Source organism: Cherax quadricarinatus, chromosome 6 (genome assembly GCF_038502225.1).
Source record: "Cherax quadricarinatus isolate ZL_2023a chromosome 6, ASM3850222v1, whole genome shotgun sequence".
In the NCBI taxonomy this organism is placed as follows: domain Eukaryota; kingdom Metazoa; phylum Arthropoda; class Malacostraca; order Decapoda; family Parastacidae; genus Cherax; species Cherax quadricarinatus.
The window spans coordinates 3,941,187-3,955,287 of record NC_091297.1 but is presented as its reverse complement, the minus strand read 5'-3'; the positions used below and the strand labels follow the sequence as shown (position 1 = coordinate 3,955,287).

Genomic DNA, 14,101 nt, shown 5'->3' with positions numbered 1-14,101 from the left:
AGGCTGTCTTCCTGGAGACCAGGCTGTCTTCCTGGAGACAAGGCTGTCTTCCTGGAGACCAGGCTGTCTTCCTGGAGACCAGGCTGTCTTCCTGGAGACCAGGCTGTCTTCCTGGAGACCAGGCTGTCTTCCTGGAGACCAGACTGTCTTCCTGGAGACCAGGCTGTCTTCCTGGAGACCAGGCTGTCTTCCTGGAGACCAGGCTGCTTCCCCAAAGACCAGGCTGCCTTCCTGGAGACCAGACTGTCTTCCTGGAGACCAGGCAGCTTCCCCGAAGACCAGGCTGCCTTCCTGGAGACCAGGCTGTCTTAATAGAGACCAGGCTGTTTCCCTGAAAACAGGGCTGCCTTCCTGGAGACCAGGCTGTCTTCCTGGAGACAAGGCTGCTTCCCCTAAGACCAGGCTGTCTTCCTAGAGGTCAGGCTGTCTTAAGACCAGGCGATCTTCCTAGAGACTAAGCTGTCTTCCTGGAGGTCAGGCTGTTTTCCCGAAGACCAGACTGCCTTCCTGGAGACCAGGCTGTCTTAATGGAGCACAGGCTGTCTTCCTAGATGTCAGGCTGTCTTCCTGGAGACCAGGCTGTCTTCCTGAAGACCAGGCTGTCTTCCTGGAGAACAGGATGTCTTCCTGGAGACCAGGCTGTCTTCCTGGAGACCAGGCTATCTTCCTGGAGACTAGGCTGTCTTTCTACAGACAAGGCCGTCTTCCTAGAGACCAGGCTATCTTCCTGGAGACCAGGCTATCTTACTGTGAATCAGGCTGTCTTCCTGGAGACAAGGCTGCCTTCCTGGAGGTCAGGTTGTCTTCCTGGAGGCATGTTCTGTCACCAGGACACAGGAAAGAGAATCAAGCACGTCAAGAAATTAGAAAAAGTGCATAGGTTTGCGACAAGGTTAGTTCCAGAGTTAAGGGGAATGTCCTACGAAGAAAGGTTAAGGGAAATCGGCCTGGCGACACTGGAGGACAGGAGGGTCAGGGGAGACATGATAACGACATATAAAGTACTGCGCGGAATAGACAAGTTGGACAAAGACAGGATGTTCCAGAGATGGGACACAGAAACAAGAGGTTACAATTGGAAGTTGAAGACTCAGATGAATCAAAGGGATGTTAGGAAGTATTTCTTCAGTCATAGAGTAGTCAGGCCGTGGAACAGCCTAGAAAGTGACGTAGCGGAGGCGGGAACCATACATAGTTTTAAGACGAGGTATGATAAAGCTCATGGAGCAGGGAGAGAGAGGACCTAGTAGCAATCAGTGAAGAGGCGGGGCCAGGAGCAAAGACTCGACCCCAGTAACAACAAATAGGCGAGTGCTCAACACACCATACTGAAATATCAACATAACTCGTCACAGAAACATTTTGGACGTAACACTGTGCGTTACAAACAAGTAACACCTCCTCAGTAACACCTCCTCAGTAACACCTCCCCAGTAACACCTCCTCAGTAACACCTCCTCAGTAACATGTGATACCTTCGTTGTCCTAATATATTCTTTTTATATGTAAGTTTTCCTGCGTCTTTATGGCGAACATTTCCAGACCAAAAAAAAGTTATTTTTACAAACTGTGCGAAGCCTTACTATTATTTATGAACAGACTTTTGTATTATGACGAATGTAGAGGAAGAAGATAAGAGGTGAAGTAAGGAAGAAGATAAGAGGTGAAGTAAGGAAGAAGATAAGAGGTGAAGTAAGGGAGAAGATAAGTGGTGAAGTAAGGGAGAAGATAAGTGAAGTAAGGGAGAAGATAAGTGGTGAAGTAAGGAAGAAGATAAGTGGTGAAGTAAGGGAGAAGATAAGTGGTGAAGTAAGGGAGAAGATAAGTGGTGAAGCAAGGAAGAAGATAAGTGGTGAAGGGAGAATATAAGTGCTGAAGGGAGAAGATAAGTGGTGAAGTAAGGGAGAAGATAAGTGGTGAAGCAAGGGAGAACATAAGTAATGAAGGGAGAAGATAAGTGGTGAAGTAAGGGAGAAGATAAGGAATGAAGGAAGAAGATAAGTGGTGAAGTAAGGGAGAAGATAAGTGGTGAAGTAAGGAAGAAGATAAGTGATGAACTAAGGGAGAACATAAGTAATGAAGGGAGAAGATAAGTGGTGAAGTAAGGGAGAAGATAAGTGGTGAAATAAGGGAGAACATAAGAAATGAAGGAAGAAGATAAGTGGTGAAGTAAGGGAGAAGATAAGTGGTGAAGTAAGGGAGAACGTAAGAAATGAAGATAAGTAGTGAAGTAAGGGAGAATATAAGTGGTGAAGTAAGGGAGAACATAAGTGGTGAAGCAAGGGAGAACAAAAGAAACGAAGGAAGAAGATAAGTGGTGAAGTAAGGGAGAACATAAGTAATGAAGGGAGAAGATAAGTGGTGAAGTAAGGAAGAAGATAAGTGGTGAAGTAAGGGAGAAGATAAGTGGTGAAGTAAGGGAGAACATAAGTAATGAAGGGAGAAGATAAGTGGTGAAGTAAGGGAGAAGATAAGCAATGAAGGAAGAAGATAAGTGGTGAAGTAAGGGAGAAGATAAGTGGTGAAGTAAGGAAGAAGATAAGTGGTGAAGTAAGGGAGAACATAAGTAATGAAGGGAGAAGATAAGTGGTGAAGTAAGGGAGAACATAAGAAATGAAGGAAGAAGATAAGTGGTGAAGTAAGGGAGAAGATAACTGGTGAAGTAAGGAAGAAGATAAGTGGTGAAGTAAGGGAGAAGATAAGTGGTGAAGTAAGGAAGAAGATAAGTGGTGAAGTAAGGGAAAAGATAAGTGGTGAAGTAAGGGAGAAGATAAGTGGTGAAGTAAGGGAGAACATAAGAAATGAAGGAAGAAGATAAGTGGTGAAGTAAGGGAGAAGATAAGTGGTGAAGGAAGAAGATAAGTGATGAACTAAGGGAGAACATAAGTAATGAAGGGAGAAGATAAGTTGTGAAGTAAGGGAGAAGATAAGTGGTGAAGTAAGGAAGAAGATAAGTGGTGAAGTAAGGAAGAAGATAAGTGGTGAAGTAAGGGAGAGGATAAGTGGTGAAGTAAGGAAGAAGATAAGTGGTGAAGTAAGGAAGAAGATAAGTGGTGAAGTAAGGGAGAGGATAAGTGGTGAAGTAAGGAAGAAGATAAGTGGTGAAGTAAGGGAGAATATAAGTGGTGAAGTAAGGAAGAGGATAAGTGGTGAAGTAAGGGAGAATATAAGTGGTGAAGTAAGGAAGAAGATAAGTGGTGAAGTAAGGAAGAAGATAAGTGGTGAAGTAAGGGAGAAGATAAGTGGTGAAGTAAGGAAGAAGATAAGTGGTGAAGTAAGGGAGAAGATAAGTGGTGAAGTAAGGGAGAACATAAGGAATGAAGAAGATAAGTGGTAAAGTAAGTGGAGAAGACACAAGATAAGTGGTAAAGTAAGTGAGAACATAAGAAATGAAGGAAGAAGATAAGTGGTGAAGTAAGGGAGAAGATAAGTGGTGAAGTAAGGAAGAAGATAAGTGGTGAAGCAAGTGAGAACATAAGAAATGAAGGAAGAAGATAAGTGGTGAAGTAAGGGAGAAGATAAGTGGTGAAGTAAGGAAGAAGATAAGTGGTGAAGTAAGGGAGAAGATAAGTGGTGAAGTAAGGGAGAACATAAGAAATGAAGGAAGAAGATAAGTGGTGAAGTAAGGGAGAAGATAAGTGGTGAAGTAAGGAAGAAGATAAGTGGTGAAGTAAGGAAGAAGATAAGTGGTGAAGTAAGGGAGAACATAAGGAATGAAGGAAGAAGATAAGTGGTGAAGTAAGGGAGAACATAAGGAATGAAGGAAGAAGATAAGTGGTGAAGTAAGGGAGAACATAAGGATTGAAGGGAGAAGATAAGTGGTGAAGTAAGGGAGAAGATAAGTGGTGAAGCAAAGGGAGAAGGTAAGTGGTGAAGTAAGGGAGAAGATAAGTGATGAAGTAAGGGAGAAGGTAAGTGGTGAAGTAAGGGAGAACATAAGGAATGAAGGAAGAAGATAAGTGGTGAAGTAAGGGAGAACATAAGTAACGAAGGGAGAAGATAAGTGGTGAAGTAAGGGAGAACATAAGTAATGAAGGGAGAAGATAAGTGGTGAAGTAAGGGAGAACATAAGTAATGAAGGAAGAAGATAAGTGGTGAAGGGAGAAGATAAGTGGTGAAGTAAGGGAGAACATAAGTAATGAAGGGAGAAGATAAGTGGTGAAGTAAGGGAGAAGATAAGGAATGAAGGAAGAAGATAAATGGTGAACTAAGGGAGAAGATAAGTGGTGAAATAAGGGAGAAGATAAGTGTTGAAGTAAGGGAGAAGATAAGTGGTGAACTAAGGGAGAAGATAAGTGGTGAAATAAGGGAGAAGATAAGTGTTGAAGTAAGGGAGAAGATAAGTGGTGAAGTAAGGGAGAAGATAAGTGATGAAGTAAGGGAGAACATAAGTAATGAAGGGAGAAGATAAGTGGTGAAGTAAGGGAGATGATAAGTAATGAAGGAAGAAGATAAGTGGTGAAGTAAGGGAGAAGATAAGTAATGAAGGACGAAGATAAGTGGTGAAGTAAGGGAGAAGATAAGTGTTGAAGTAAGGGAGAAGATAAGTGTTGAAGTAAGGGAGAAGATAAGTGGTGAAGTAAGGGAGAACATAAGTAATGAAGGGAGAAGATAAGTGGTGAAGTAAGGGAGAACATAAGAAATGAAGATAAGTGGTGAAGTAAGGGAGAAGATAACTGGTGAAGTAAGGAAGAAGATAAGTGGTGAAGTAAGGGAGAAGATAAGTGGTGAAGTAAGGAAGAAAATAAGTGGTGAAGTAAGGGAGAATATAAGTGGTGAAGTAAGGGAGAAGATAAGTGGTGAAGTAAGGGAGAACATAAGAAATGAAGGAAGAAGATAAGTGGTGAAGTAAGGGAGAAGATAAGTGGTGAAGTAAGGAAGAAGATAAGTGGTGAAGTAAGGAAGAAGATAAGTGGTGAAGTAAGGGAGAGGATAAGTGGTGAAGTAAGGAAGAAGATAAGTGGTGAAGTAAGGAAGAAGATAAGTGGTGAAGTAAGGGAGAGGATAAGTGGTGAAGTAAGGAAGAAGATAAGTGGTGAAGTAAGTGAGAACATAAGAAATGAAGGAAGATAAGTGGTGAAGTAATGGAGAAGATAAGTGGTGAAGTAAGGAAGAAGATAAGTGGTGAAGTAAGGGAGAGGATAAGTGGTGAAGTAAGGAAGAAGATAAGTGGTGAAGTAAAGGAGAATATAAGTGGTGAAGTAAGGAAGAAGATAAGTGGTGAAGTAAGAGAGAATATAAGTGGTGAAGTAAGGAAGAAGATAAGTGGTGAAGTAAGGAAGAAGATAAGTGGTGAAGTAAGGGAGAAGATAAGTGGTGAAGTAAGGAAGAAGATAAGTGGTGAAGTAAGGGAGAAGATAAGTGGTGAAGTAAGGGAGAACATAAGGAATGAAGAAGATAAGTGGTAAAGTAAGTGGAGAAGACACAAGATAAGTGGTAAAGTAAGTGAGAACATAAGAAATGAAGGAAGATAAGTGGTGAAGTAAGGGAGAAGATAAGTGGTGAAGTAAGGAAGAAGATAAGTGGTGAAGCAAGTGAGATCATAAGAAATGAAGGAAGAAGATAAGTGGTGAAGTAAGGGAGAAGATAAGTGGTGAAGTAAGGAAGAAGATAAGTGGTGAAGTAAGGGAGAAGATAAGTGGTGAAGTAAGGGAGAACATAAGAAATGAAGGAAGATAAGTGGTGAAGTAAGGGAGAAGATAAGTGGTGAAGTAAGGAAGAAGATAAGTGGTGAAGTAAGGAAGATAAGTGAAGTAAGGGAGAACATAAGGAATAAAGGAAGAAGATAAGTGGTGAAGTAAGGGAGAACATAAGGAATGAAGGAAGAAGATAAGTGGTGAAGTAAAGGAGAACATAAGGATTGAAGGGAGAAGATAAGTGGTGAAGTAAGGGAGAAGATAAGTGGTGAAGCAAAGGGAGAAGGTAAGTGGTGAAGTAAGGGAGAACATAAGGAATGAAGGAAGAAGATAAGTGGTGAAGTAAGGGAGAACATAAGTAATGAAGGGAGAAGATAAGTGGTGAAGTAAGGGAGAACATAAGTAATGAAGGGAGAAGATAAGTGGTGAAGTAAGGGAGAACATAAGTAATGAAGGAAGAAGATAAGTGGTGAAGTAAGGGAGAAGATAAGTGGTGAAGTAAGGGAGAACATAAGTAATGAAGGGAGAAGATAAGTGGTGAAGTAAGGGAGAAGATAAGGAATGAAGGAAGAAGATAAGTGGTGAACTAAGGGAGAAGATAAGTGGTGAAGTAAGGGAGAAGATAAGTGTTGAAGTAAGGGAGAAGATAAGTGGTGAAGTAAGGGAGAAGATAAGTGGTGAAGTAAGGGAGAACATAAGTAATGAAGGGAGAAGATAAGTGGTGAAGTAAGGGAGATGATAAGTAATGAAGGAAGAAGATAAGTGGTGAAGTAAGGGAGAAGATAAGTAATGAAGGAAGAAGATAAGTGGTGAAGTAAGGGAGAAGATAAGTGTTGAAGTAAGGGAGAAGATGTGTTGAAGTAAGGGAGAAGATAAGTGGTGAAGTAAGGGAGAACATAAGTAATGAAGGGAGAAGATAAGTGGTGAAGTAAGGGAGATGATAAGTAATGAAGGAAGAAGATAAGTGGTGAAGTAAGGGAGAAGATAAGTAATGAAGGAAGAAGATAAGTGGTGAAGTAAGGGAGAAGATAAGTGGTGAAGTAACGGAGAAGATAACTGGTGAAGTAAGGGAGAAGATAAGTGGTGAAGGGAGAAGATAAGTGGTGAAGTAAGGGAGAAGATAAGTGGTGAAGTAAGGGATAAGATAAGTGGTGAAGTAAGGGAGAAGATAAGTGGTGAAGTAAGGGAGAAAATAAGCGGTGAATTAAGGGAGAAGATAAGCGGTGAAGGAAGGGATAAGATAAGTGGTGAAGTAAGGAAGAAGATAAGTGGTGAAGTAAGGAAGAAGATAAGTGGTGAAGTAAGGGAGAAGATAAGTGGTGAAGGGAGAAAATAAGCGGTGAATTAAGGGAGAAGATAAGCGGTGAAGGAAGCGATAAGATAAGTGGTGAAGTAAGGGATAAGTGAAGTAAGGGAGAAGATAAGCGGTGAAGTAAGGGAGATGATAAGTGGTGAAGTAAGGAAGAAGATAAGTGGTGAAGTAAGGAAGAAGATAAGTGGTGAAGTAAGGGAGAAGATAAGTGGTGAAGTAAGGGAGAAGATAAGTGGTGAAGTAAGGAAGAAGATAAGTGGTGAAGTATGGGAGAAGATAAGTGGTGAAGGGAGAAGATAAGTGGTGAAGTAAGGAAGAAGATAAGTGGTGAAGTAAGGAAGAAGATAAGTGGTGAAGTAAGGGAGAAGATAAGTGGTGAAGTAAGTGAGAAGATAAGTGGAGAAGTAAGGAAGAAGATAAGTGGTGAAGTAAGTGAGAAGATAAGTGGTGAAGTAAGGAAGAAGATAAGTGGTGAAGTAAGGAAGAAGATAAGTGGTGAAGTAAGGAAGAAGATAAGTGGTGAAGTAAGGAAGAAGATAAGTGGTGAAGTAAGGAAGAAGATAAGTGGTGAAGTAAGGAAAAGATAAGTGGTGAAGTAAGGAAGAAGATAAGTGGTGAAGTAAGGGAGAAGATAAGTGGTGAAGTAAGGAAGAAGATAAGTGGTGAAGTAAGGGAGAAGATAAGTGGTGAAGTAAGGAAGAAGATAAGTGGTGAAGTAAGGAAGAAGATAAGTGGTGAAGTAAGGGAGAAGATAAGTGGTGAAGTAAGGGAGAAGATCCGTGGTGAAGTAAGGAAGAAGATAAGTGGTGAAGTATGGGAGAAGATAAGTGGTGAAGGGAGAAGATAAGTGGTGAAGTAAGTGAGAAGATAAGTGGAGAAGTAAGGAAGAAGATAAGTGGTGAAGTAAGTGAGAAGATAAGTGGTGAAGTAAGGAAGAAGATAAGTGGTGAAGTAAGGAAGAAGATAAGTGGTGAAGTAAGGGAGAAGATAAGTGGTGAAGTAAGGAAGAAGATAAGTGGTGAAGTAAGGGAGAAGATAAGTGGTGAAGGGAGAAGATAAGTGGTGAAGTAAGGAAGAAGATAAGTGGTGAAGTAAGGAAGAAGATAAGTGGTGAAGTAAGGGAGAAGGTAAGTGGTGAAGTAAGTGAGAAGATAAGTGGAGAAGGAAGAAGATAAGTGGTGAAGTAAGTGAGAAGATAAGTGGTGAAGTAAGGAAGAAGATAAGTGGTGAAGTAAGGAAGAAGATAAGTGGTGAAGTAAGGGAGAAGATAAGTGGTGAAGTAAGGAAGAAGATAAGTGGTGAAGTAAGGGAGAAGATAAGTGGTGAAGTAAGTGAGAAGATAAGTGGAGAAGGAAGAAGATAAGTGGTGAAGTAAGTGAGAAGATAAGTGGTGAAGTAAGGAAGAAGATAAGTGGTGAAGTAAGGAAGAAGATAAGTGGTGAAGTAAGTGAGAAGATAAGTGGTGAAGTAAGGAAGAAGATAAGTGGTGAAGTAAGGAAGAAGATAAGTGGTGAAGTAAGGAAGAAGATAAGTGGTGAAGTAAGGAAGAAGATAAGTGGTGAAGTAAGGGAGAAGATAAGTGGTGAAGTAAGGGAGAACATAAGTAATGAAGGGAGAAGATAAGTGGTGAAGTAAGGGCGTAACACTGGAGTGCTGGAGTCCCTGCGTTATACTCACTCCTCGCTGGCATCCTCGAACACCTGCCCAAGAAAACCAATACATTAGCTACAGTTTCACTTAAAATATCAGGATAAATCACAGTTTTATATATATATATATATATATATATATAATATATATATATATACATGTGTATATATATTTCAACACATCGGCCGTATCCCACCGAGGTAGGGTGGCCCAAAAGGACAAACGAAAGTTTCTCCTTTTAAATTTAGTAATATATAGGGAAGAAGGGGTTAATAGCCCCTTGCTCCCGGCATTTTAGTCGCCTCTTACGACACGCATGACTTACGGAGGAAGAATTCTGTTCCACTTCCCCATGGAGATAAGAGGAAATAAACAAGAACAAGAACTAGAAAGAAAATAAAAGAAAACCCAGAGGGGTGTGTGTATATATATGCTTGTACATGTATGTGTAGTGTGACCTAAGTGTAAGTAGAAGTAGCAAGACGTTCCTGAAATCTTGCATGTTTATGAGACAGAAAAGGAGACACCAGCAGTCCTACCGTCATATAAAACAATTACAGGCTTTCGTTTTACACTCACTTGGCAGGACGGTAGTACCTCCCTGGGCGGTTGCTGTCTACCAACCTACTACCTAGAATATATATATATATATATATATATATATATATATATATATATATATATATATATATATATATATATATATATATATATATATATATATATATATATATATATATATATATATATATATATATATATATATATATATATATATATATATATATATATATATATATATATATATACATATATATATATATATATATATATATATATATATATATATATATATATATATATATATATATATATATACATATATTAAGGATCCACCTCTGGTGTATATTGTGGGACCCACAACCTCGTAGAAGTGGATAAAAAGGCTTCAAGGAAGAATATTTGGATTTCTTCCTGAAGCCGTTTGAATATTCCACTTCCTCTACCATCCCATCTTTTTATTCTTTTTTACCAATAGGTATATTTTATTACATAATATACCTTGCTGGTATACAGACGGCACACAGAGTACATTAGGTTTGAGATATACATTTCTAGCACATATTGTGCGTACCCAAGATACAGCAGGCATTACCTCTCTGAACAGCAGCGCTGAGTTGCTGGAATGGAAAACTAGCTGGCCTGGGATCCCTAGTTACGCTAATGAGTCTTTTGCCTAGCTCCTTAAGTAACTTAGATCCACTCTTTACCCATGAGCCAAGGGTCTCCGAGCCTATGGGAACAAACATATGATGATGGAAAAGTTTTCCGTATTTTCTAGACTTTTGGGACTCCCTGAAGCTGGCAGCTGCCCCTCCTTCCTCCCTGGTGTATTGGAGATAGGTTTCAGCCAAGGTAGTTGCACGTGTGTAGTCCCACAGCACCTGCTTGCCGTCTGTCCAGGCTTGAAGGATGATACCATTTGGACGCTTTTGGCTGCCGTCAGATTTGCATAGTTGGGGTGGCTCCCTTACTGCTGGGCATCTGGCTGTTGTAAGGCTTCTCTCGATAATGTTATTAGCCTCTTCATGCCTTGCAAAATTCACATATTTTCTCCCTGAAATTGTTTCAGCTACCTCATTATTTCTATCACTGTAGTACACACACACACACACACACACACACACACACACAAACACACACACACACACACACACATATATATATATATATATATATATATATATATATATATATATATATATATATATATATATATAAATATATACCCATACACAATTTAAACAGCTTTCAAGTAAGGCTGTGAAGGTCTAGAAGCTCTTAAGAGACCACAAGGGAACCCAGGATGCAGCAAGCATCCTACCTCTGAATGCCAATACTGAGGCACTACAGATAAAGGTGGCAACAATGACCATTGTACTACATTTTTTGAGGAAGATTGTGGTACTTACCCCTTCCCCCCATCCCTAGGAATAGAGGGTCACCAATCCCTATAATCGGCAGTACCATCTTGTTGACTAATAATAAATAGGACATGGACGGTATTCTTAAACTATTGCCCCGGATAAAACTTAAGTGTGAATAAGTGCAAGAAAATGGAGAAACAATGGACTGCGGAGGGCCTGTGAGTTAAGACATGTTCCAGCCGCAGACACGAGAAGAGATGGTGCTCAGGGCTAAGATAAACACAACCTCTATGTATTCCCAGTTCACCCAGTCTAACTGGAAGTCTGACTCGTACCCATCCAGAGATTATGTAGGACTTGTTCTAACAAGGACTTGAAAAGAATGCTGTGATCATTTAGTTATGTGTTGCTAATGGGTGGAAAATCTCGTGAGAAGTAGATTAATACATGAGATAAAAACATCTAGTGAAGAGGCAGAAGACTGACTATGTAGACATCAGTGTCCATAGAATGGACACTGATGTCCATGGACACTTTCTCATCAAGCGTGATGATTTTGTTCTCTAGAATCAAGTGAATAGTTACATTCATGTAACTCTGTCCTGACTCACGAAATCGTAATGACACGATTGAAACAAACCATACCCCGGCCGGGATTGAACCCGCGGTCAGAGAGTCTCAAAACTCCAGCCCGTCGCGTTAGCCACTAGACCAGCTAGCCACAATAAGATTCGTCCAACTAGGTATATTTCTACACCATAGGTGACCGCGGGTTCAATCCCGGCCGAGGTATGGTTTAACTCTGTCCTTCCCAACATAACACCTGCCCTTCCGTCTAACAGACCTGCCCTTCCCTCTACAACACCTGTTCTCTCTACAACACCTTCCCTTCCCTCAACAACACCTGTCCTTCCCTCTACAACACCTGCCCTTCCCTCTACAACACCTGACCTTCCCTCTACAACACCTGGTCTTCTATCTACAACACCTTCCCTTCCCCCAACAACACTTGTTGTTCCCTCTACAACACCTGCCCTTCCCTCTACAACAACCTGCTCTTCTATCTACAACACCTTCCCTTCCCTCAACAACACTTGTCCTTCCCTATACAACACCTGCCCTTTCCTCTACAACAAATGCCCTTCCCTCTACAACAACCTGCTCTTCTGTCTACAACACCTTCCCTTCCCTCAACAACACTTGTCCTTCCCTCTACAACACCTGCCCTTCCCTCTACAACACCTGCTCTTCTGTCTACAACACCTTCCCTTCCCTCAACAACACTTGTCCTTCCCTCTACAACACCTGCTCTTCCCTCTACAACACCTGACCTTCCCTCTACAACAACCTGCTCTACTATCTACAACACCTTCCCTTCCCTCAACAACACTTGTCCTTCCCTCTACAACGTTTGTCCTTCCCTCTACAACACCTGACCTTCCCTCTACAACACCTGACCTTCCCTCTACAACAACCTGCTCTTCTATCTACAACACCTTCCCTTCCCTCACCAACACTTGTCCTTCCCTCTACAACACTTGTCCTTCCCTCTACAACACTTGTCCTTCCCTCTACAACACTTGTCCTTCCATCTACAACACCTGTCCTTCCCTCTACAACACCTGACCTTCCCTCTACAACAACCTGCTCTTCTATCTACAACACCTTCCCTTCCCTCACCAACACTTGTCCTTCCCTCTACAACACTTGTCCTTCCCTCAACAACACTTGTCCTTCCCTCTACAACACCTGTCCTTCCCTCTACAACACCTGACCTTCCCTCTACAACAACCTGCTCTTCTATCTACAACACCTTCCCTTCCCTCACCAACACTTGTCCTTCCCTCAACAACACTTGTCCTTCCCTCACCAACACTTGTCCTTCCCTCAACAACACTTGTCCTTCCCTCACCAACACTTGTCCTTCCCTCTACAACACTTGTCCTTCCCTCACCAACACTTGTCCTTCCCTCTACAACACTTGTCCTTCCCTCTACAACACTTGTCCTTCCCTCTACAACACTTGTCCTTCCATCTACAACACTTGTCCTTCCCTCTACAACACTTGTCCTTCCCTCAACAACACTTGTCCTTCCCTCAACAACACTTGTCCTTCCCTCTACAACACTTGTCCTTCCCTCTACAACACTTGTCCTTCCCTCTACAACACTTGTCCTTCCCTCTACAACACTTGTCCTTCCCTCTACAACACTTGTCCTTCCCTCTACAACACTTGTCCTTCCCTCAACAACACTTGTCCTTCCCTCTACAACACTTGTCCTTCCATCTACAACACCTGTCCTTCCCTCTACAACACCTGACCTTCCCTCTACAACACCTGACCTTCCCTCTACAACAACCTGCTCTTCTATCTACAACACCTTCCCTTCCCTCAACAACACTTGTCCTTCCCTCTACAACACTTGTCCTTCCCTCTACAACACTTGTCCTTCCCTCTACAACACTTGTCCTTCCCTCTACAACACTTGTCCTTCCCTCTACAACACTTGTCCTTCCCTCAACAACACTTGTCCTTCCCTCTACAACACTTGTCCTTCCATCTACAACACCTGTCCTTCCCTCTACAACACCTGACCTTCCCTCTACAACACCTGACCTTCCCTCTACAACAACCTGCTCTTCTATCTACAACACCTTCCCTTCCCTCAACAACACTTGTCCTTCCCTCTACAACACTTGTCCTTCCCTCTACAACACTTGTCCTTCCCTCTACAACACTTGTCCTTCCCTCTACAACACTTGTCCTTCCCTCTACAACACTTGTCCTTCCCTCAACAACACTTGTCCTTCCCTCAACAACACTTGTCCTTCCCTCTACAACACTTGTCCTTCCCTCTACAACACTTGTCCTTCCCTCAACAACACTTGTCCTTCCCTCTACAACACTTGTCCTTCCCTCTACAACACTTGTCCTTCCCTCAACAACACTTGTCCTTCCCTCTACAACACTTGTCCTTCCCTCTACAACACTTGTCCTTCCCTCTACAACACTTGTCCTTCCCTCTACAACACTTGTCCTTCCCTCTACAACACTTGTCCTTCCCTCTACAACACTTGTCCTTCCCTCAACAACACTTGTCCTTCCCTCTACAACACTTGTCCTTCCCTCTACAACACTTGTCCTTCCCTCTACAACACTTGTCCTTCCCTCAACAACACTTGTCCTTCCCTCTACAACACTTGTCCTTCCCTCTACAACACTTGTCCTTCCCTCTACAACACTTGTCCTTCCCTCCACAACACTTGTCCTTCCCTCTACAACACTTGTCCTTCCCTCTACAACACTTGTCCTTCCCTCTACAACACTTGTCCTTCCCTCTACAACACTTGTCCTTCCCTCTACAACACCTTCCCTTCCCTCAACAACACTTGTCCTTCCCTCTACAACACTTGTCCTTCCCTCTACAACACTTGTCCTTCCCTCTACAACACTTGTCCTTCCCTCTACAACACTTGTCCTTCCCTCCACAACACTTGTCCTTCCCTCTACAACACTTGTCCTTCCCTCTACAACACTTGTCCTTCCCTCTACAACACCTTCCCTTCCCTCAACA

The 14,101-nt window shown here is 42.0% G+C and overlaps 1 protein-coding gene across 3 annotated transcripts in view; it reads right to left on the bottom strand.

Annotated features, from left to right (window-relative positions):
* The window catches only part of LOC128693539 (tetratricopeptide repeat protein 39B-like), a 273,976-nt gene that overhangs the window by 162,540 nt on the left and 97,335 nt on the right, over positions 1-14,101 (bottom strand). For 2 of the 3 annotated variants that reach the window (XM_070079906.1, XM_070079910.1), the window contains exon 2: positions 8,626-8,648. The exons of the other annotated variant lie outside the window; for it this stretch is intronic. In XM_070079906.1, the coding sequence (XP_069936007.1) occupies positions 8,626-8,648 (23 nt within the window). The remainder of the gene's footprint in view (positions 1-8,625; positions 8,649-14,101) is intronic. 3 annotated transcript variants of the gene reach the window in all.